The 21505-nt window shown below is 44.7% G+C and overlaps 2 protein-coding genes across 5 annotated transcripts in view; both read left to right on the forward strand.

Annotated features, from left to right (window-relative positions):
- tmcc1a (transmembrane and coiled-coil domain family 1a) overlaps positions 1 to 16668 on the forward strand; it is a 25778-nt gene extending 9110 nt beyond the window's left edge. For 2 of the 4 annotated variants that reach the window (XM_031574212.2, XM_031574205.2), the window contains 4 exons: positions 12621 to 12854; positions 13273 to 13949; positions 14908 to 15043; positions 15184 to 16668. In XM_031574212.2, coding sequence (XP_031430072.1) covers positions 12621 to 12854; positions 13273 to 13949; positions 14908 to 15043; positions 15184 to 15495 — 1359 coding nt within the window. In that variant the 3' untranslated portion in view covers positions 15496 to 16668. Of the gene's footprint in view, positions 1 to 7293; positions 7693 to 11204; positions 11470 to 12620; positions 12855 to 13272; positions 13950 to 14907; positions 15044 to 15183 lie in introns of those variants that run through there. The other 2 variants (XM_031574193.2, XM_012838721.3) reach the window with 2 other exon arrangements.
- Positions 16669 to 19805: 3137 nt separating this feature from the next.
- Positions 19806 to 21505, forward strand: part of plxnd1 (plexin D1) — a 52993-nt gene continuing 51293 nt past the window's right edge. Inside the window, exon 1 of the mRNA XM_031574223.2 lies at positions 19806 to 21259. Within this exon, the coding sequence (XP_031430083.1) occupies positions 20012 to 21259 (1248 nt within the window). The 5' untranslated portion in view covers positions 19806 to 20011. The remainder of the gene's footprint in view (positions 21260 to 21505) is intronic.

Consider the following 21505-nt stretch of genomic DNA (forward strand, 5'->3'; position numbering starts at 1 on the left):
ACAAATATATAAACCCTAGAGTATCTTAAATCACCATTCAATTGGCAGCTTGCACATTGACTACTGGTTGTTTTTCATATCAGCATTCTTTACACACGCATAGGTAAGGTGCATACAGTTGGCATCTGCTAGCTTGTGATGAACTCGTGTTATTGTGTGAATATGCGCTCATGAATATGAACTCTTTCATACGAAGTTGCACAGGCACCCTGAGGGTTTCTACCTTTTCCCATTATAATTTTAAGAGATAAATCGAGGAGACTATAACATCAGCTAGATAACTAGTGATCATTTCATGCAAATTGAACTCTTCCATTTAAATCGTTTAAGGTTATCATCCTACGTGTCCTTATTTAGCTAATTGGCTAGCATAGCAACTAGATAACCATAGCAACCAGGAAACACAACTTTAGCTGCAATTTAAGTTTAATTTCTCAAAATCATTTCACCAATAAAAAGCAGCCTTGGTTTTCAAAGTGATCACAACCACTTGTGTGATGTTAAATGGCTTAACATAGACATTAAACAATCCTAAGAGAAATAATGGGAAATCAACGGCGCAAGGGCTGATATCAATGTAATGTTAGCGAATGACATTACATTGCTAATATTTAGGCCCTGTTCGAAAACTCTTAAAAGTAAGATAGCTGTCTTACTACCTTGGTGTCTCGTCAAGGCAAGTGTGGGAGCACAGTACACTACTGAGCTACTGGGTTGTTGTACCCCAGGAATAACCTGGTTGACGCGCTTAGATCAGTTTAAAGATGATTACCGTCAGCGAGATAAAGTCCAGACACGTCTTGCTTTCGTTTAACAGTTCTCCATTTATTGTACGATTGTCCATTAAAACGCAGAGCAACGACATGTTACTCGCTCAAACCTTCGCGGTATAGCGGTCAAAACCATTCGCCCTTCCGGGGTCAACACCTGACCACAACAGTAGGCTTCCTACCTATATGCCTAAAAACACCTGTACAATGAACAGCAACACCCAGTGTACAACAGGGACATTACACATTGAGTGACAAACACATTTAGCTGTAGCAACCCATTTGGCTGCTACAGCAGGTGTCTTGCACGAGATATTTCTACGGGTGAAGGTATCTAAAAAAAAACATTGTTTTCGAATATTCTTTTAAGATAGCGTGTGACGTTGGTACACTGAAAGAACGTAAGGCTATCTGACGTAGGCTAACGTGATAATGTTAGAAAGTTGGCTGACTGACGCCTCGCAAATCACATCAACCATTATTGCTGATTACAATAACGGTGTTATCGGATAGTGCAGTGTCTATTTCTCTGTAACTTTTGAAAAATCTAAGCGAGAAAACGCCGAAAGATGTACATTTACATACAAAACACGACCATCAGCGGAGTTTGGTCCGCCATCTTTGTTTACAATTTGCAGTTGCCGGAGGGACTTGGTGCACAGAGTTATGGGTAATAGGCAGCATTAAGTCTTAATAAGTCTCATTAAGCATTAAGCTGCTTAAGTCTTTTTACCACTGTTGCATTGAAAGTGTCCTCACATACTGTATCACTGCATGGTATGTCAACTGCACAGACAAGGACAGGAAATCCCTCAGTCAGGTCATAAGGTCTTCGGAGAGAATAATTGGACTTTCACTGCCTCCCCTGGACGACATCTTTAGGACACGCTGCCTCCGCCGAGCATGTGGCATTTTGAAGGATGAGACTCACCCCGCAAACCATCTCTTCACCCTGCTACCCTCTGGCAGGCGCTACCGGGCCACTACAGCCCGCACCTCCAGACTGCAGAACAGTTCCATCCCCAGGGCCATCACAGAACTAAACAATCACACAACCCTCATACCCTCCACCCAGCACAACTGCACTTTTTTTAGTGGTTGCACAAACAAATTTCGTTGTGTATCCAATGCACAATGACAAATAAAGTCTATTCTATTCTATTAAGGCTGCTCCGATAGTACCTTGAAAAATGACCGTTACGCGGCAATTTTAAGGTATCTTATAAACCCGGAAGAGGAAAATTAAGGGATTTCGAACAGTCCTTCCTTCTCTTGTTTAAGAGAGGGAAGGTAGTAAGACAGCATTTTAAGAGATTTCGAACAGGGCCTTAGTCTCCGCTGTACGTCCAAAAGACAAAACCAAATCTATTCTTGAGGTTCCAAAAATGTTCAAAACAATTTGGCTTTGAATGTGAGTAGTCAATCGAGTTATCTTCTGTCCCGTCGTTTGAAGCATACCTTTTGGCTCCGGCATTGGTCTCCCATTATTAATCACTTCACGTTTTTATTGAAAGTCCAGTTTTGAGAAATGTTTTAGCTTAGATATAGAATCTTCCATTTTGGCAGTCAAGGTCAAATATAAGCGTAGAAGAAGAGCAACGGCAGAACACGCATAAACCAGACCGGTGGGCTCTCGCACGCCCCCTTCATTGAGGCAGAGGTACTGTTTGCCTCCCCTCCGTGCTTTTTCACTGCGGTTTTATGTCAGATCAGCAAGACTAAATAGGTTCTACGCATGCGCTCAACCCAGTTTGTGAGGGATTGCACAATCTGAGATGAGGCACAACTCGTCGCTGCCTCATCGCCTCGCTGTCTGCTGTCTGTTTGAACAGGACATGCGCAAATTCATCAATTTTGATTATAAAAATGCTCGAAATGATTGGAATCATGCAGAAATTACATTTATAGCACAGATCAGTAGAGAAATATTAATATTTATTTTATTTTATCTTTATTTGTTTATTTATTTTTTTCACAGGTGAGGCTCTGCCTCCCCTGACCGCGCGCCCCTGTATAGGGGCACACAGTTATAGTCTCTTTGAAGTTAATTTCACACTGTGATGAAACAGACATCCATATTCATAACCAATTATTTATTCTGCAAGCACCCTTTTTCATGGCAGCAAATATTAATATTCAAATATCACAAGCGTGAGAGGGATTAGGCCACACACACACAAACACACACACACACACACACACACACACACACACACACACACACACACACACACACAAAGAGAGATGTTTCTTATATTATTCTACTAGCATCATTCTACACTTCCTCTTCCCCGAATATTCCTCAGAATAACCAAGTCCAACATGTCCGTCATCGGGGTCAGTAAACCAAAGTGAAATTAATGAATCATTTTCGTTTGTGTAGAAAGAGATGAATAGAAAGAGAGAGAAAAAGAAAGGAAAGGAGGAACAGTGTGTTATTGCCTTGTGTTGTGTCACATCAGCCATACTTTTTAGGTTTTGTGTGATGTTGAGCAACCTTGACATCTACACACAGTTCTGAGACACGCTCACGTGTGCACGCCCCAGCAGCAGGCACAGACATGCCCCCTGACCCAGTCACACTTGGCACAGCACGCTCTCACCATCTGGCCCAGGCCAGAGCTGTTCTCCTCCCTCCATGATCCACTTCCTCTCTCCCCCATCACATCACAGAATCTCTGGAGGATCCTCAGTCTTCGCTGCCTGGCCCACATGTGCATTGTGTTTTTTTTATAATCTTTCATTTTGGTGGCAATAACCATTGCACTTGTCAGTGAATAATGGAAGAATATTTGAAACCATATGCACTGTATGTATATGTAGGCATTCATGTGCGTCTGTCTATGTTGGTAAATGCATTTTCAAGCCACCGTGTGGGTCTCCTTTAGTCTCTTTCTGATGACCATCTACTCCGTATTGAGTGGAATCAATTGATCTTATGCTTGCCGAAAAAAGAAGGGCAGAGCAAAACTGTGAGTGTACACTATGTTCTAGTGTGCACGTGTCCGTCCACCTCTTGTAACCCATCAACCACATATGACCTCATTCAAAAAGGATGTAGATTATGAGAACTTCTCACATGACTGACACCCCCACTTGTGTTGCCACTCTCCCTCACTCTTTCTCAACCACAAAAAGCTGAACGTCGTTCCTTTTTTCTGGTCATCTCGGGCACATCATATATGTCTGTGTCAGTGACCGCACACAACCTTATCCTATGTGGGGGAAGCTTTGCTGTTTGTTTTCGCAGCAGGGTTACTTGCTGGGTGCCTCAGAGGCCATGCTGCAGAATGAAGGCCGCATGGCAGGACCGTGGGTAACAGGCTTGTCTAAATTTACCCTTCAGTCTGTTGTTAGTCTAGGACCCGAGAGTTAGCATACTCAATTGGCTCAGTGTGTATTCCAATGTGTGAAGATTCCCCTGTAGACACTTGTGGGTGTCTGACTTCAAGGCGTATTCTAGTTTGCCCTGAAGTCAACAGCAGATTCTGTTATGTGGAATTCGCTTAAAGAAAAAGCCGGGGGCGAAATCAGTTGAAAGGCAAAGAAAATGAAAAATGGAAAAAGAAAAAAAAAAACACAGCTGGGCAATGGTACAGGAAATTGTCAGACAACAGACAGACAGTGAGGAATGGGGAATTAGAAAGAGGAAAGAAATATGTTTTAGGCTGATAAACGTTGGCGTGTGGGTAGGGAGGAGTGGGGGGGGTTGGCTGTGTGACTGTGTTTGCTTGCTTCGTTTGTTATTGGTGAGCAGCATTTGCTGGCCTCTAACTCCCTCTAGTGGAAAGTTTATGTCTAGTCACAAAACCTACATCCTGTTCAGATTTCATCCAGAGCCCCCCTCTGTCATCCCCAACCCTGTGGCTCTGACTCCCCCTCCTGTAATTCTCATACTTGCAGTCACCCTCTCCCTGCCAGTCTGGGATGCAACTGCAAATGCGGATTCATAGATAAACACTTTACATAGAGGGTAGCGTGCAACTAGGGGTGTGTTAATGAGAAATAGTGATGACATTTGCAACAAAAACGTAATCATTTGGTGTGCATGTGTTCTTCAGATCAATTAAGGTTTATGTGTAAGAGTCTCTCTGTGTCTGTAACATTGTGTCTGTGTCATCAACAGCTGGTCTCAGGGCATGTCAGAGCAGTGCTCCCTCTCACACATTTATTTGGCACAGCTACTTTCATCCAAAACGTTGATTGAACAAGAGTAGATTGCATCCCAGCCCAGCAGGATGGAATGAATTGGGGTAAAATGTAAAATGTCCGTATGGGATCAATGAAAAGAAAATTCTGGATTTCATATTGCATGCAGTGAGGGCAATGCAGTGAGGGCAAGATCATAAACGAACAAGCATAAAACCTTATGAGAAAAATTCAGATAGCTGAATGCTGCTTTTGTGGCTGCGCCTAAGACCCTTTAAGCAGTGGGGATGACCTGAGCCTGCTTTAATGTAGTAAGGTAAGTCCCCTAAGTCAGTGAAGCATTCATCATGAGTATGATGAAAGGCACATGTATGGGTGAGAAGGCCTTCAAGGACATCAGAGGGGATCGGGTCCGGAGGACACACACACTCACTGAATTTAGCACAGCTACCATCTATACCTGTGACTATTTGAGGGTGGCTGGACCCTGTAAGCTGTCCGGGCTAGGAGCTCTCTCTGGGCTTTGAGTTAGGGCTTGGCAGGTGGGCCGAGGCCTGCCTCCTCTGTGCTGGGGAGGGGGAGAGGGAGAGGCCTCGTAAACCGGCAGCAATGCGTGCTCTCTCCGACTCTGAGTTGAATACACGTGAGCTACTCTGGCCTTTCGGGTGGGCTTAACATCTGTCCACGTTTTTATTGTTAACATGTGCATGTGGTGTGAGGGTCAAGGGGATGCACCTGCAATCATGCATTAATCTATCTATTAATCATGTCTTTGCCAGATTACATAATTCCTTTATCGATGCTGGAATTACTCTGTGAATGGGGAACCTGTTTCTGGTGTGTTCTTGCTTTCCCCTTTAGGCCACAGTAGAGTGCCAGCATCAGTTATTATGCAAGTGTGTACTCTGATAACCCTTGAAGGTGTGTGTGTTGGCATGTGTATGTATGTGCTCCCTGATGGATGGATATAGGATAGAAAGTGGAAGAGAAATACTAGGGTTCTTGATTGCCATGGAGTAAACCCCACCTAGCTGAACAAGCCTAAAACACATGATGGGCACATACAAAAGAAAACATAGAATGGCGTGACTTAGCTGCAGGTCTTTTTGAGGCATACTTGTGATATTGTGACATAAGAACAGGGGCAAGCAAAGTATCCTTATCCTGTTGACGCACAATGTTCTTGTATTTTTAATCTGTCCATGTGAAATCAAGTACAAAAGTACAGAGGGACAGGCTCTCTTTATTCTGAGAATACAGTGATTTCCTTGCTCCATTAGGAATGTATGTTGAAACGACTTACTGGACTGTTCTGTACTGTACTAACAGACTGTGATGTATATCATATTACATAAAGCATTATGCTCTACTTTCTCCATGTGGGTTTGGTCCAGATAGTTTAAGAGGGATGACACCTGCTGCTTGCTCCATTTAGTAGTTTTTCTCTTACTCACACACACACTCATGCGGAATGTTCCGGTGTGTTCAGTCATGCTCCAGTGTGGAGATGAAAAGGCATATGAGATAGTCAGCTGGTATTGTATGTGGGAGGGGCAGTGTCAGCTGGGAATGTTATGGAACCTCTCTGGAGTCCAGCTTTTGTGCCAGCTCACTCTGTTGGATTGGAGTCTGTCCGCTCTCTCTCTCTCTCTCTCTCTCTCTCTCTCTCTTACTACACAACTGTGCCTGCATACAAAGGAGGTTTCACTGGTATAGTTCTTGTGTTAGTGGACTGCTCACTATGTTCTCTGCTAAACGCTTTCATTTTAGCACATGGACTCAGTGTCTGTGGAGAGATAATGGGGCACCATGTAATTTCTCTTCATAGAGAATTTCACAAAGCACAGGCTGAGTGACGCTTATTCTTATGTAAGTCACCTTTCCCCTAAACACCCCCAGCTCGCTTCTATAGAGCAGCTTTGGCAGCTCTTGCCTATGCACCCCACACCCTCCACCCCGTCCTGTCCCGCTTCAATACTCCCATTAATTGGTCTCACACACATAGGCCCACTATGGAGTCATATGACAATGTAATCTGGGCATGCTTTTCTGGTTCAGAGATGCAGTAATTGGTTCAGCTTCACTGTTACTGTGTGAGATCCCTTCTTTTTGTCTGGACCCTAATCTACAAACAACCCCAACAAATGTTTTTTTTGTAAATAGCACTGCTGATTGGCAAACCCCAGTGCTGGTGACGAACTTGCAATTGGTTGGCTGAGAAGCCGTTGGTTTCCGATTGGTCTAGAGGGTCTCTGGGGTTTCGCCAATTGATTGGTTAAGCTGAGGAGTGCTTAATGTTGCTTTGCTGTGCCTCTGGCCCAGACATCGGGATTACAGAACAAACCCAGTACTACCCCCTCCTTTCCCCCTGGGACTCTCTCTCTCTCTCTCGCTCTCTCTTGCTCTCTTTCTCTGTTTCTCACTCACACACTCAGACATACACTCTCTGATGGAGCTTCTTTCTCAGATGAATCCAGCTGGACATCTCGCCAAGGTTGAGCGCCATGGACTTGAGCCTACACTGAACACGTCTGAATCTCTGCATGCCGGCCACAGCCCTCCTCAGCTCTTCGCATCCATACCTCAAAGTCTGCGCAAGACCGTATTTTAATACTGACGTTAGAATTCAGTGTAGAGGATGTGTAAGTGCTTATGTTAGTTAGCAAGTGTGTGTGTGTTGCTGCGCGACAGCTTCCTCATGCTCTCTCCAATGGAGGTCATCCTGAACCTGGTAACTCCTGAGTCCTCGCCATCCAACTCTCCTACAAACACTGTGAGTGCATCACCTGTATTGAGTGTGTATGTTTGTGGGTGTGTATGTGTGTGTATGTGTGTGTGTATGTTTGTAGATGTGTACGTGTGTGTGTACGTGTGTGTGTTTTCATGTCTGAGTCAGTGAGTATATATGATCAGAAAGAGTGAATTAATTTAATTCTATTTAGAGGTGAATTAGCTGTGTGTGTGTGGAGAGAGAAAGAGAGAGAGAAGACTATAGGATCACTTTGCTACCTGAACTTTGTGTGCATCTATATGTTTGCTGGCTTTCTCAATGGGGATTTGTCAATGTTGTGGCTTACTTGGGCTTCTGTTTGGCCCAGAGAATGTGGGTTAGGTTAGTTTGGTTCTTTTCAAAATACATCACATGGTCTTTTAAGTCCTCTCAACCAATGTAGGGCTACTGCTGAGCCCTGTATGGAGTTCACTGTGTGTGTGTGTGTGTGTGTGTGTGTGTGTGTGTGTGTGTGTGTGTGTGTGTGTGTGTGTGTGTGTGTGTGTGTGTGTGTGTGTGTGTGTGTGTGTGTGTGTGTGTGTGTGTGTGTGTGTGTGTGTGTGTGTGTGTGTGTGTGTTGGTTAGTGGGTGTTTATTTCACGCGTAGTTGCATGCAAACCAACACAGAGAGTTATGTAATTGTCCATGGATGGTGAATGAGACCATTGTGAGTGTTCGCCTGAGACCCCTTAAAGGAACAAAAAAGCGGATTTCCATGAAAAACTGCCCTTTGTCTGAGCACTGGGGGCTTAGTCTAGAGAGAGGGAGAGGAGGGAGCGATGGAGGCGAAGAGAGGGAAGCAGAGAAACTGAGGGAGGGAAAGAAAGAAGGGAGGAACATGGTCAAAAGAGAAGAAGGAATGAAGGAGGGGGTTCTGTTATGAACAAACTCTTTGGGCTACTGGGGTGTTTGACTCTAGGGCCACTTCGCACCTCCAAGCTTAGTTAGGTAGGAGTGCCCTTTGCCAGTGACAGACAAGCAGCATCAACTCATAATCTGCTCTCTTTTGAGTTCTGTGATATGGGTCATCCATAATTAATAATTTGTGTATTTTTCAAATAGTCACACTTTGAGTGAGAGTTCCAGATGAATGCTGATGTGAATTGTTTCCTTACCTAACCAAGACTAAATATTTTCTCCCTTTCTGTCTCAGACACACACACACACACTGTTTTATCAGACTGTGCTCTCATGTGATTGTAGGTCAGTTCTCTCTCTCTCTGTCTTTCTGTTCTTGCAGTAATCAGGCTTGTGTAATGGATTTTCTATGGCAATTAAATCCATCTATCAAACTGGACCAGTGTCTGTGAGAGGCAAGCAGTAGAAGAGAGTGGAGGAGTTAAAAGGCCTGTCCATTTCTGCTTGTGTAAATGAATACAGGCCATTTATTCCACTTTTATTGTCAAGCCCACACACATCTCCTCCAAAAAAATGCTAATTTGATCAAGCTCTTGCAATTTCTCCATCTAGCTAAGTGTCCTTATGATGGCGGAGGCATCTCTGAGAGGCTTGGTGTGTAGCTCTTGTGTGGCACTAAGATGCTGGAATGACAAGCTCCATTAAATACCCCTGACCCCTGTGTTGCATGGGTGTGTTACCTTAGTTGACCTCAGAGTTGCGGGCTGGCTAGGCTCTGGGACACACTGTCACCTGTCAGAAAAACAATACAGAGCTTGTGTTACTTTAAAAATAAAAATAGTGTTAAAAAAGTGTTTACATGAAAAACAACTGCTTTAATGAATTGTCACATCATTTAGTTTGTTTAGGGCCTGACAAGTTCTCTTAATATTATTCCATCGTTCTTCTTCATGCATCTCTCTGATCCGGTGCATTTAACCTGCATTAGCAGAAGCGCAGTCCTGAAGTGTGTGCATTCAAGCAGGGAGACTAAAACCTTTGCACCTCTCCTAAGCTAACAGGGAGTGAGGCTTGCTCACTGCACAGCTCTGTAGTTTCTGCCCACTACTGTGTGAGATTGTGAGGATAATATGTGTAAATATGAGAGAGTGACCTTAAGGTCCAAAGAGATGTCACGGTGTTCTCGTGGCTCGTAAGCCTGTTATGCTGTCTGTGATCTGTTTGGTGTTGGGCCTGATTAAATGCTTTATGGTACACTTAATTCCAAGCTGAGTATATGTACATTCACACCAGTACTGCACACTCCATGTTTGCCTTAGATTCTCAACCTCTTACTCATATAATGTTGGTTATTACGTGTGCAGTATGACTAGGATAATTTACTGTAAGTAGCTAGCACATATCCAAAGGAACTATTATTAGCCCCGTAGCCTTGAGTCTTTGCTGTTCTAGTGTGTGTGTGTGTGTGTATGTGTGTGTGTGTTTGTGTTAGTGTGTGTCAAATATCAGCAGGCTTACACAGAGATTTTTGTAAGTAGGCTTAAAGACTTAAATTATTTAGAATATAAATATGTTTTGACCTGCCTCTCCCTCTTTCTCTCCATTGCGGTCAGGTGTATGTGTTAGATAATTAAAGGACTTCTTTGAACACAGCTTCTTAGTTTGACTAAGTGACACTCCTGTCTTCCTGTCAACTTATCCAGTTTCAGAACTTCTCACCCATATGAACACACACACACACACACACACACACACACACACACACGTATGTGAACTCATGTACACATAGGTATTAGTTTCACCTGTCTGGCTCAGGTGTTCTGTTGCTCTGTTCCTAGAATTGTCCCTTCTTGCATAGAATTGTGGTTGTGACTGTATTACTTAGGGGGGGGGGGGTCCCAGTCAGAGGGATGTTTTGATTGTGTTGTTTCCGGGGGAATGCGTTCATTACTGCTCTTGTCTCCTGCTCATAGATTCTCGTTTTTAGTAGAACTCAATTGGTTCCACTGTGTGTGAAGCATTTACATTACCTCCAGTATGACCTCTATCCCACAACGAAGGCTATATCTCCAGAGAGAGAGAGAGAGAGAGAGAGAGAGTGAGAGAGAGAGAGAGAAATTGGTCTGTGCGACTTCAGAGGCTATTCCCTTTGGTTCGCCAACTGCATAGTGCGCATACTGATCATGTTTTTTCTCACCAGGTGTAAATGCGCGCTCGTGGTCTTTGAACCCATCTCCAGTTGTAAAATGTCAGATAATTTATGGGGAAATCCCCAGTTGGAGCCCTTGATATGTATAAATGTCTTCAAGGTGAATTTTCTGAAATTAATGACAGATACTAGTCCATTGAAATGTTTATGTGTGTGTGTGCGTGTGTAGGAGAGTGCGCCAGAGTGAAACCGGATTTACTTATTCTGCCCTCCCAGCTTAAGCCCGATATACACAATGGTAGGCTAAACTGTATTTACTACAATTGCATTATGTTGATGATTCTCACAACAGCTAAGCGAGGCAAAACAAAAGTTACCTAAGTACCTAAGTTCTAGGCTACGTTCAAAGTTAATTCTAAATTGGTTGTGTCTGCTGTCTGTCTGATAGCTCATTGTCAGTGTTAGGCCACCTGCCGTTTTCTAAACATGCTTGACGGGCAAAGGATGATGTCATCCTGTAAATAACCGGGTGGGGGAGTGCCCGCGCTCCAGGCGGAGTTTTAAGATAGTTTCAGGAACGACTCCGCTTTTAAAAACAAGTTTGGGAGGTTTAGGAGCGGTACCGGCGCTTTTTGTTTAACAAAAAATCCAAGGACACACACATTCACGTGGATTATAAGAGATTCCACAGTTTACCAGATGAAACTCCGTGCCACCGACAGTCACACTGGAGAATGCATTGGGAGAAGGTTCTTCGCTTAAAGAATGGAAAGGTGAGACCAATTAGTTGCGCCTTTCCTCTCAGTCCTGGTTTAGTCTACCTGTGACCACGTGCATACCAAAAGTAGGCTTTTCTATCGACGTTTTTAATTTAGTTGTAGGCTATAGCGTAGTCCTGTACTGCTGTTATGCGTCCTGTGGTCTCTCACTCAGTCAACCGCGTGATAGCGTAACTGTCTAAAGTTCGGTGGCAAGTTCAGGATGTGGTAGTTAATGTGCCCATCAATGCTTACAGCGTGGTTAGTAATCGGTGTGTTCGTTTCGTGTTGTTTTCCGTCATTATTACCACACCAGGATAGCGCGTAAATATTTGTAATTGCTCTTACTCAATGTCTGTGTATATGATTCATTTTCTGCACCCCAAATCCATACCATTTCAATCAGTCATCGCGTAGGGGTAATGCGAGTGGTTGCGATTGTTGCAGTGAGAGCCTCAGTCCGGATGTGTGTCACCACCCAAGCCACCCGAAAGAGATCGGGTCATACTGGAGTGGATTGGACCATCTATATTTACTCTCAATTTGGATTACGTGGAATCCAATTCAGTGAAGTTTTTTCACGTGACAAGAGAGTCTTCCACTGCACTGATGCTTACATTTGTTTGTGGTGGTTTTACTGTGACCAGTATCAGTTATCCTGTGTAGTTTAAAGCCACTTCACCAATCGTTACATGTCTGTATGTAGTCACAACCAAGCCATTAAATGCATGGCTAATAGTTTAACCAAGTCCTGAGGATCCAATAGGCAGAAACCTGATTTTGAACTATTAAGTAAATGGTTTCAGATTTACACACTGGCTCTCTTTGTCCTAGTTCCAGCTAAGAGCACAACTTCTTAACTTCTCTCTGTGTGTGTGTGTGTGTGTGTGTGTGTGTGTGTTTGTCTAGTTCTGTGGGTAATATGCTGACTCGGTACATCAGTTGCCGTGAATCTCTAACCACAGACTGCAGAAGAAAACTCTTGCTTCATCAAGGCTCGACCAAAAGGGAGAATGTTTTTTTACGGAACTCCCTTTTACATGTTCTCTTTTTTTTTCTATTTCTTTTGCCATCTGTTCCCTACACCCTTCCTCCATCTCTCCCTCCTCTGTCTCTTCCCCATATCTTGCTCATGCCCTTTCTGTCTCTCTCTCTCCCTTCCTTAGATCGAGAGGTTGGATGGGGGTGTTCAGGCGGCCCTTGCGGGTGCAGGCGAGATCTCGGATGAGGCTCTGGACCCTCAGCGCCTGCGGCAGGTGATCGCGCAGCTGCAGCAGAAGATCCTGAAGCTCACCGAGCAGCTGCGCATCGAGCAGACGGTACGCGATGAAAATGTGGCCGAGTACCTCAAGCTGGCCAACAACAGCAGCGACAAGCAACAGAGCGTGCGCATCAAGCAGGTGAGTCCGTACTTCAGACGCAAAGGTGAAGCGAGGCGCTTGAGTAGAAGCAACCAGCAGCCTGAGTCAGTTTCTGTGTCAGTTAATCTGTGTCAGTTATGGCCCTCTGCTTACCCCATGCACTTTTGACCCCCATCTATTGGTCTTTGCTTCCCAACATTCATCTAGTCTACACTCCCAAAGCTTCATATTTGTTTGTGCTCGTGGTCTGCCAAGCCATGGGAAAAATTCACCACGTGTCTGTGCTCATTATCTCATGTGTAAGATGACTACTGAGTTACTATAATTATAACTTTGCAGCCCAGTGCCTTTTTCTGTGTGCGTTTTTACTGATATCCCTGTATTCTGTTTGGGTCATGCACAGCTGACCACACAGGGTTCACGTGAGATGTGTGTTTGTGTGATGTGCTCCTTGCAGGTGTTTGAGAAGAAAAACCAGAAGTCTGCCGGAAGCATCGCTCAGCTGCAGAGGAAGCTGGAGCACTACCACCGGCGTCTGCGCGAGGCAGAGCAGGGCGGGGCCGGGGCCGCGGCGCGGCAGCCCAAGGCGGTGCTGCGCGACATGCAGCAGGGCCTGCGGGACGTGGGGGCCCGCGTGTCCGAGTTCAGCGAGGGAGTGGTAGACAGCGTGCGCGGCGGCATCTCCAGCATCCAGCAAGTCACCCACCAGGCGGCCGCCAGGCCCCGCGAGATTGCAACCCTCCTGCTGGCCTCCCGCAACCGCACCGGCAGCACCGACAACCTCCACCAGCAGGCCGGGGTGGATATCGAAACCAACGGTGAAGAAGGAGTGCTGGGTGGCAGTGGACGCTTTCAAGCAAGCCCAAAGTACGGCAGCGAGGAAGACTGCTCAAGTGGCACCTCAGGCTCGGCTGGGGCCAACAGCACCACCGGGGGAGCTCCGGGGGGCCCTCCTAGTTCCAAGGGAAACACTTTGGAGCGGGGCCAAAACGGTAGCTTTGACATGCTGTTGCAGGAGGTGCAGGAGTTGAGGGAGGCGCAGGGCAGAATGGAGGAGGCGCTGGAGGGGCTGAAGAGCCACTACACCCGAGACTACACGCTCATAATGCAGGGGCTCCAGGAGGAGAGGTTCAGGTACATACCTGCACACACACACACACACACACACACGCACACACAAGCACACACACACACAAGCACACACACACACATACAAGCACGCACACACACACACAAGCACACACACACACACACACATACAAGCACACACACACACACACACACACACACACACACACACACACACACACACGCACAGCGCATGAGCATACACACCCATAATACATGCCCTTCAAAGTGACACAGGTTAAGGTACACAGATAGAAACATCCATACAAAAAACATTACTTGCTTAGTTTGCAAGCATTCATGTAGAGCGAAGGATGACCTATGCGTCCAAAAACACACACACCACACACACGTAATAGGCTGGATAAATGTTGCCAGATCAACATTTTTCTGCCTAAAATGGCCTCAAGGCTCTTGTTTTTCCAGCTAAAAATAAATGTCTGAGTCCCAGTCGACAGCGAATGAACTTGGTGCACATCTTTCTGGCACACAAGGACTCCTAGAGTGGTATCCCAAAAGCATATTTAATTCTGGACTAATTTGAGAATGTTTTGCTTGTAAATAAGCATGCATATTTTGTGCGTGGGAAGATTGTTGAAAGCTTAGGAAAAGTAAAGCCTTTGTGAGTGTATTTCTAGGGTTGTCCTTCAGCCTGTGTTAAACAGTAGTGACTCGTGAGCAGGTCAGATGAGACACTGATATCACTTTACACACCAAGTTGATCCACACTCCAACTAACCCTCCCCCTCACCCCCCCTCCCCCAACTGATACTTTTTTCTCTCCTCTGTTTCTTTCACACTTCAAGACCTTTGTAATTATATGCAGTGTTAAGGAATCTCTGATAACTATCTCTAGGAAATGTCCCTTGTTCTCACGTTACTCACTCTGTCTGTCCATGTCCATGTCCATGTGTGTGTGTGTGTGTGTGTGTGTGTGTGTGTGTGTGTGTGTGTGTGTGTATAGGTGTGAGCGACTTGAGGAGCAGTTGAATGACCTGACAGAACTTCATCAGAATGAGATCTTAAACCTGAAACAGGAGCTGGCCAGCATGGAGGAGAAGATTGCATATCAGTCCAATGAGAGAGCCAGAGACATACAGGTACACACATTAACAAACCTGTGCCGGCACACTTTTGCTTACACATATCCCTGCTATGCGGTGAGTTCCAGAAGACTTATGTTTCTGTTTCATGTAAGTGATCTGACAATGAATTTTATAAGCTCTGTGTTGTCCTGCAGGAGGCGCTGGAGGCCTGTCAGACGCGGGTGTCCAAGATGGAGCTGCAGCAGCAGCAGGTGGTGCAGCTGGAGGGCCTGGAGAGTGGGGCGGCCGCGCGCACCCTGCTGGGCAAGCTGATCAGCGTGCTGTTGGCCCTCATGGCAGTGCTGCTAGTGTTCGTGTCCGCCTTGGCCAACTGCGTGGTGCCGCTCATGAAGACTCGGGGACGCTCCCTGTCCACCCTGCTCTTCCTCCTGCTCCTCGCCTTCCTCTGGAGAAACTGGGATGTGCTGGCTGGACAAACCCAGGCCCGTGTCCACATACCCAGTTGATGTTTGACTTACCTGACGGTCACGTTACAGCAGCCAGTCAGATGTTAGGGGTGGTCATCTGACTGGCACCTCATTGGCCAGTGGTGGCCTTCATAGTGTCCACTTCTCTGTGAAGACACTGGACCTGAAGAAGACGGGGGCCGAGTGTTTTAGACCCATCTAGCTGAGTTTGCAAATCTGTTTACACCTGAAGGAGGCAAAACTAGTTTCCTCCTCTGGCACATGCAGTGCTTCACTGCTTATATTTTCTTAATTTAATGTAGATTATACTTTCATTGTAATTATTCCTAATATAATTATTTTATTATTATTTTATGATAATTTTATTCAGTTCAATGTAGCATGAAGCTTCTGTCAAAAAAAAACATTTGAAAGGACATCTTATTCCTCAGTGCCTTACCGCCAGAGATGAATTTGATTGGCTGCCTTCGTGGGGAGTTGTGCCTTTCAGCCTTGATTGACAGCAATAGCTGACCTTCCTCCCTGTGTGCACTGCCCTAAATAATGAGATGAGAGAGGGACCCTCTCTGGACTTTGCTTGCAGGATTGAATAGATAAATAGACATGCAATACTTGAATGAAGTGTCATTTTGGGGGGAGGGGGGTACCCTGATTCAACTCCTTTCCAAATCTTTGAAGTAAAGCAGATTTTTATCAAGAATGAAATATTTTGAAGAATGTTCTTAATTTATAGTGATGCATCCATCTGGTTGGTGTGGTCAGTTACAAAGAGTAGAACAGACACGCGCCACACTCGCTGTTACAGACATGGGCACGCCGAGGACGCATGTATGAGATCCAGAACGTACATCTTTATGTTGATGGCCTGCTTTCTGTCTGAGGATTGGGATGTGCGCTTGGACCGGAGCAGCCTTAGCGACACACTTAATACATCACACTCTAGATATTAAACGTTGAAGACACACCTACTGTTGGTATGTTGGCAGCAAGCTCAACACCAATCTCTGTGGATAACTTTGATCTTCCAATCCTTGGTTTGAGTTGATGCTAGTGTGTTGACTGTGTTAGCAAAGCACCCTTTGTCTGTCTGCACTGCACTTTACCAGTTCAGTCTGTGCGTTGCGCTGTCACATCACATACAGACAACCGTGCATTTTGATGGCTTTTTCTGAATGTTTATGGGAGGAATAAAGAGTATCCCTGACTACTTCACATGTGTGTGTTTTGAAAATACTCTTCTACATACATCTTTATATTGGGTATGCTGCTTGAATGTCAAACCGTTAGGCACAGTTAGCGAGGCACAAAGTCCTTTACCGTTGACCGCATCCTGAACTGATACACCGGTTTGTGTTCCTTCAACCTGTACAGAGTATGTAAGGCCTTGTTTGTGGTATTATGCATTAAAGTAAAAGCTATATTTTTAACTGTAGTCCACATTTCTCTTGAATCTTGAAATTAAAGTCACGAATTTACAACTTCACCTTCACTTGTTTAGAAAGGGGATGCCAGCCTAACCAAACCTACATTCACTGCCTTTACTGTGGTGTGGAACTACTACAATTAGGCAAGGGTCATAGCTAATGAGCATAGTGATAAGTATATTGAAAGTGATGAGATCAGGTTGTCTTATCTCTTGCAGGATTATGCACAGAAATTAGTATTAAGATGCTTTATCTCAACAGCATAACTGACTTTCTGCTAAATGTAGCCAGACAACTAAACTAGTACAGTGAATCCTTAGTCACATATCAGAAGGTGAAGTGTCCTCTCTGGCGTCACTTAAGCCACACTACTGTTCACTGATCGGCAGTCCTAAAACTGGACAGAAGAGCTCTCCTCAGTCGCTTATTTCCACACCAGTATACCAGAGACAAGATGGACAAGGTCTGGTGAGAGCCAAGATATAAATGCTTCTCCATAGACCAGAGCCCAAAAATGGTTGGCAAAGGTGGACTCTTGATCTTTCTGAACACAAATACACTTCCTACCAGATACCCAAATAGTACTTTATACTTCTCCAGGCCTTCTATGCCTTTTTAGCGTGACCTGTGATGGGTGTCCGCGGTCAGAGCTCCTCACTAATTTGTATTTTCACCTACACTGAAATGCAGTTCAATAACTATAACCTCATGCAATCCAGTTAATGACCCTGAAGTTGTATGAGATGCCAAAAAAGAATATTGGCAAATAAAGTGAACAATATTGAAAAATATGGCATTACAATTGTTTCCATCAAAAACGATACCAGATTTCCATCGGAAAAATGCATTGACGCTAGATGGCAACCTTTTCCAACATTTTCCTTCCATGGCCTAAGATGACCCGTTATTAAAAGGGAAAAGTGCAATCAGGTTGTGGTCTAAGTGGGGAAATGATAAATCACAGAAATCACAGCAAATGAATGACTTACAAAGACAGCCTAAAGGAAACACTAAACTTGCGGATAAACTAAAACGAAACAGTTAAGTAGGCAAAGCCATTGCTTGAGGTTAGACATTTTCATTGTATTATTGCTTGGCTGAGTATTGCTCAGCGAGAACCATGTCATAAATCTGTCTGAAGTGTGAAAACCAGGGAAACCCGTCTTGAAGGGATGCGCGGATAACCCCCTTTGCCTTAAACTCTTATCAGAGCGGAAACAGATCGTGATGGTCGCGCTTTGTTTTCAGAGACAACAATCGAAAAATGATAAGCACTTTTCCAAAGATTTCCTCTCCAAACTCCTAGATTGATCACGAGGGAACTAAAAGGAAATGAGCAGTTTCTCTCTCGCCCTCTCTGCAGTGCTCGGAGAGAATGACCTCAACTGACTGGAGTTAATGTAAACTATTTGGTTACCACTGACTATTTATAACCCTACAGTAGTAGTTACCATCATCAAACATGTCTGTGACATCTTTCGTTGCATAGTAAACTAAATTTCCACATCTAATTTACCACATACACTTAAACAGGATAATACTGTAGCCTTCCACGCATTCCAGAAAGACAGGTGCAGGTGATCATTAGCTTCCTAAAACCCCACAAGAACAAAGAGTCTGTGTTAGAGAGAAAGTCGCTGCTATCCGTTGATAGTGTAAGATGTTGCATGACACAAGAGTCGGTAGAATATTGGATTGGTCTAGTTTGTCAAGAGGGAATTTTTTTCCTATTCTGGGAACGCGCACTCTCTGTCATGTGTCGGTGACCCGCTTGTAAGCTTAGCGCGCAGATGATTTGAGAAGGCCATTTGGGGCTGCTCTTATCGGTCAGAATGTACTCCCCCTCACCCGTAACGCCCATCATCTGCCCAAGAGCGCATATAACAAACCAAAGTAACCCACTGACAACTGTTATCAGTACAAATACTTGCGCGAAGGGGCAAGAGAGAGACTGGGTAAGAAGTTAGGTTTTGTATTTCTTTGAATTAAACCAAACCTACGCTACGCCAGAACTAATTCTACCTAGAAAAAGTACAAATAGCTAAGTCAGAAAAGGGCCTAGCCTCAGACCCATTTCATACAATTTCAAATATTTATTTTGGGCTGCTCATTAAAAACAAATTAAGTAATTAAATAAAAGTCGAGTTAAGCTACACTGACATATAAATCATAAAGTCATATAAACCTTATAACTCTTTTTGAGAATCGCGTTTTCCTGACCAAGCGGAGACCGTGCTCCATCGTTATTATCAAAATCAGCCTTCGAATGAAGTTACGTCGCTCAGTACTTCAAACTAACACATATGTTTTCATGAAATATGTATGAGGGCATAGAAAATGCTAAACGGTCTCCAAAATGGATCTGGATACCAGAACAGCAGAAAGGTTTCGTCTCGTTTACCGCAACAACCCATCTGTTAGCACTTTGACAGTACTTACCGTCTTGCTTTTGAGTGAATGAGGCGCAAACGTCCTCTGCTTTGCGCGTGACTAATCAGAGGGCTGAGATGAGCTGGAGCGCCAGAAGGTAGAGGTTGTGCCCGCAGCCTGTGGAACTAATGCCATTTCCAATATGATTGATCATCTGGCTCTCCTTGGAGTCTGTATTGCTTATGAACACACTCAAGGAGTTAGAAAACATTTGGGAATATAGTTTATTACAAAACACTCGAGTTCACACTTGAAATTAGATTCCGACAATCAATGAGCTGAGACGAGAAAACAGTTTCTTCTTTTCTGGTCGGGTGTTATCTAGCGGACAAAAAATATAAAAAAGAATTTAAAAATAATGTCAATTAGTGTACATGTCTCTCTCTCTCTGCCTGAGGTCTTTCTGATCGTGTGTGTGTGTGTGTGTGTGTGTGTGTGTGTGTGTGTATGTGTATGTGTGTGTGTGCGTGCATGTGTGTGTGCAAAAGGGAGAGAGAGAGAGGTGGGGATTTGGGTCCCGGGGACAGTCTGTGGCTCTGAGTCGGGGAGGAAGCACGACTCTTTATCACGTCATTTGTGTTTAGGCGTTCGGCAGGAAACGGTCTTTCCTCTTGGATTGTTGCAGTAAGACGGACGCGATATTTTCTCCTGCTCAATGCACCGCTCGGTCCAGACCACGCGAAGACCAGCCAGAAGGAAAAATGCCTTCTTCGCAAAAAAGTATCCCACCTTCTATTTTCCTGCTGTTTCTGGGCGCCCTGGTGCCCCCGAACTCGCGCTGGTCTATCCACCCGCGCCCTGCCAGTGCGCTACAGATCCAACAAGCGTTTACATCAACGAACGAGACCAATAACTTCGTGGTGGATGGAGTCTCACAGAGGGTATACCTGGCCACAGTAAATGCGCTTTACCAGCTCAACAGCACACGACTTACCAAGGAAGTGGAGAGGCGCACTGGCCCCGTGGAGGATAATCCGCTGTGCCATGCGCCCCAGCTCCCACAGGCTCCCTGTGAACATGTCAAGACATCTACGGACAATCACAACAAGCTCCTTGTGTTTGATCGCGAACAAGGTGTGCTCGTGACATGTGGGTCGGTGTACCAGGGCTTCTGTGAGCTACTCAGGATGGATAATGTCTCACAGGTCGCAGTGGAGTTCCCACCTCGCGCTGCCAAAACCGTGTTTCCAAGTATGCTAAACATCGCAGCCAACCACCCCAACGCAAGTACTGTTGGGCTCGTCTTTAAAACTCACGGAGGGAACACTCGTTTGCTTGTTGGGGCTACATATACGGGGTCTGGAACCCCCTACTTTCCTCAGAATCACAGTAAAGAGGACCTCCGTTTCGAGAACACACCAGAAATCGCAATCAGATCCCTCAACACTAAATATCTCGATCGACTTTTCACTTACGATATCAACCCGTCAGAAGACAACGTATTTAAAATCAAACAGGAAGACAAGCAGAAAAACAAACTAAACTTTGTTCACGCGTTCACACAAAAAAATTACTCGTATATAGCTTTAAACAACGACGCAAATACAGGTCATAAGGAAAGCCAGCCAAATAGCATTTTGGCACGCATCTGTCTGGATACAGAAAGTCCTCGTAGAACATCTGAAGTCCGAAAACTCACCGAGTCCTATATCCAAACTGGACTTTCTTGTGGGAATGGGAATATTTACAAGCGGTTGGTGTCAGTTTATCCAGCTGATATCTACTCGGAGCAAACGCAACAGCAGGAGTCTGTTCTCTTTGGCGTTTTTAGCAACTCGGATAAAAACTCACTCACAGCACTGTGCGCATTCAGGTTCGATGACATAGAGGAGGCCATACGTCAGGGCCGGAGGAATTGCTCCAATGTGCCCAACACTGCCGATGTACAGGTGCTAGACAGCGTGATTCAAGGATCAGGTTCTGTATGCATCTCTAAGACTAACATAGTGGTAAGTGAATTAGCTTTTTTTTTTTTCGTCAGTAGACGAGGAATACATGGAGAAAGTACTTTCTTGAGCTCTGTTAAAATACATTTAGTTAAAACTGTAGAATGGACGTATTTGTGATTTTCTGCTATATTGGATATCAGTTTTAAAAAAAGGAAAACTTTTTTTTTTACAGGCCACAAATTTTGTCCAATATTCACGAAATTTGGCACAAAAAATGTTTTGACCAAGCCTCACAAAAGTTAGTTG

Source organism: Clupea harengus, chromosome 1 (genome assembly GCF_900700415.2).
Source record: "Clupea harengus chromosome 1, Ch_v2.0.2, whole genome shotgun sequence".
Classification (NCBI taxonomy): domain Eukaryota; kingdom Metazoa; phylum Chordata; class Actinopteri; order Clupeiformes; family Clupeidae; genus Clupea; species Clupea harengus.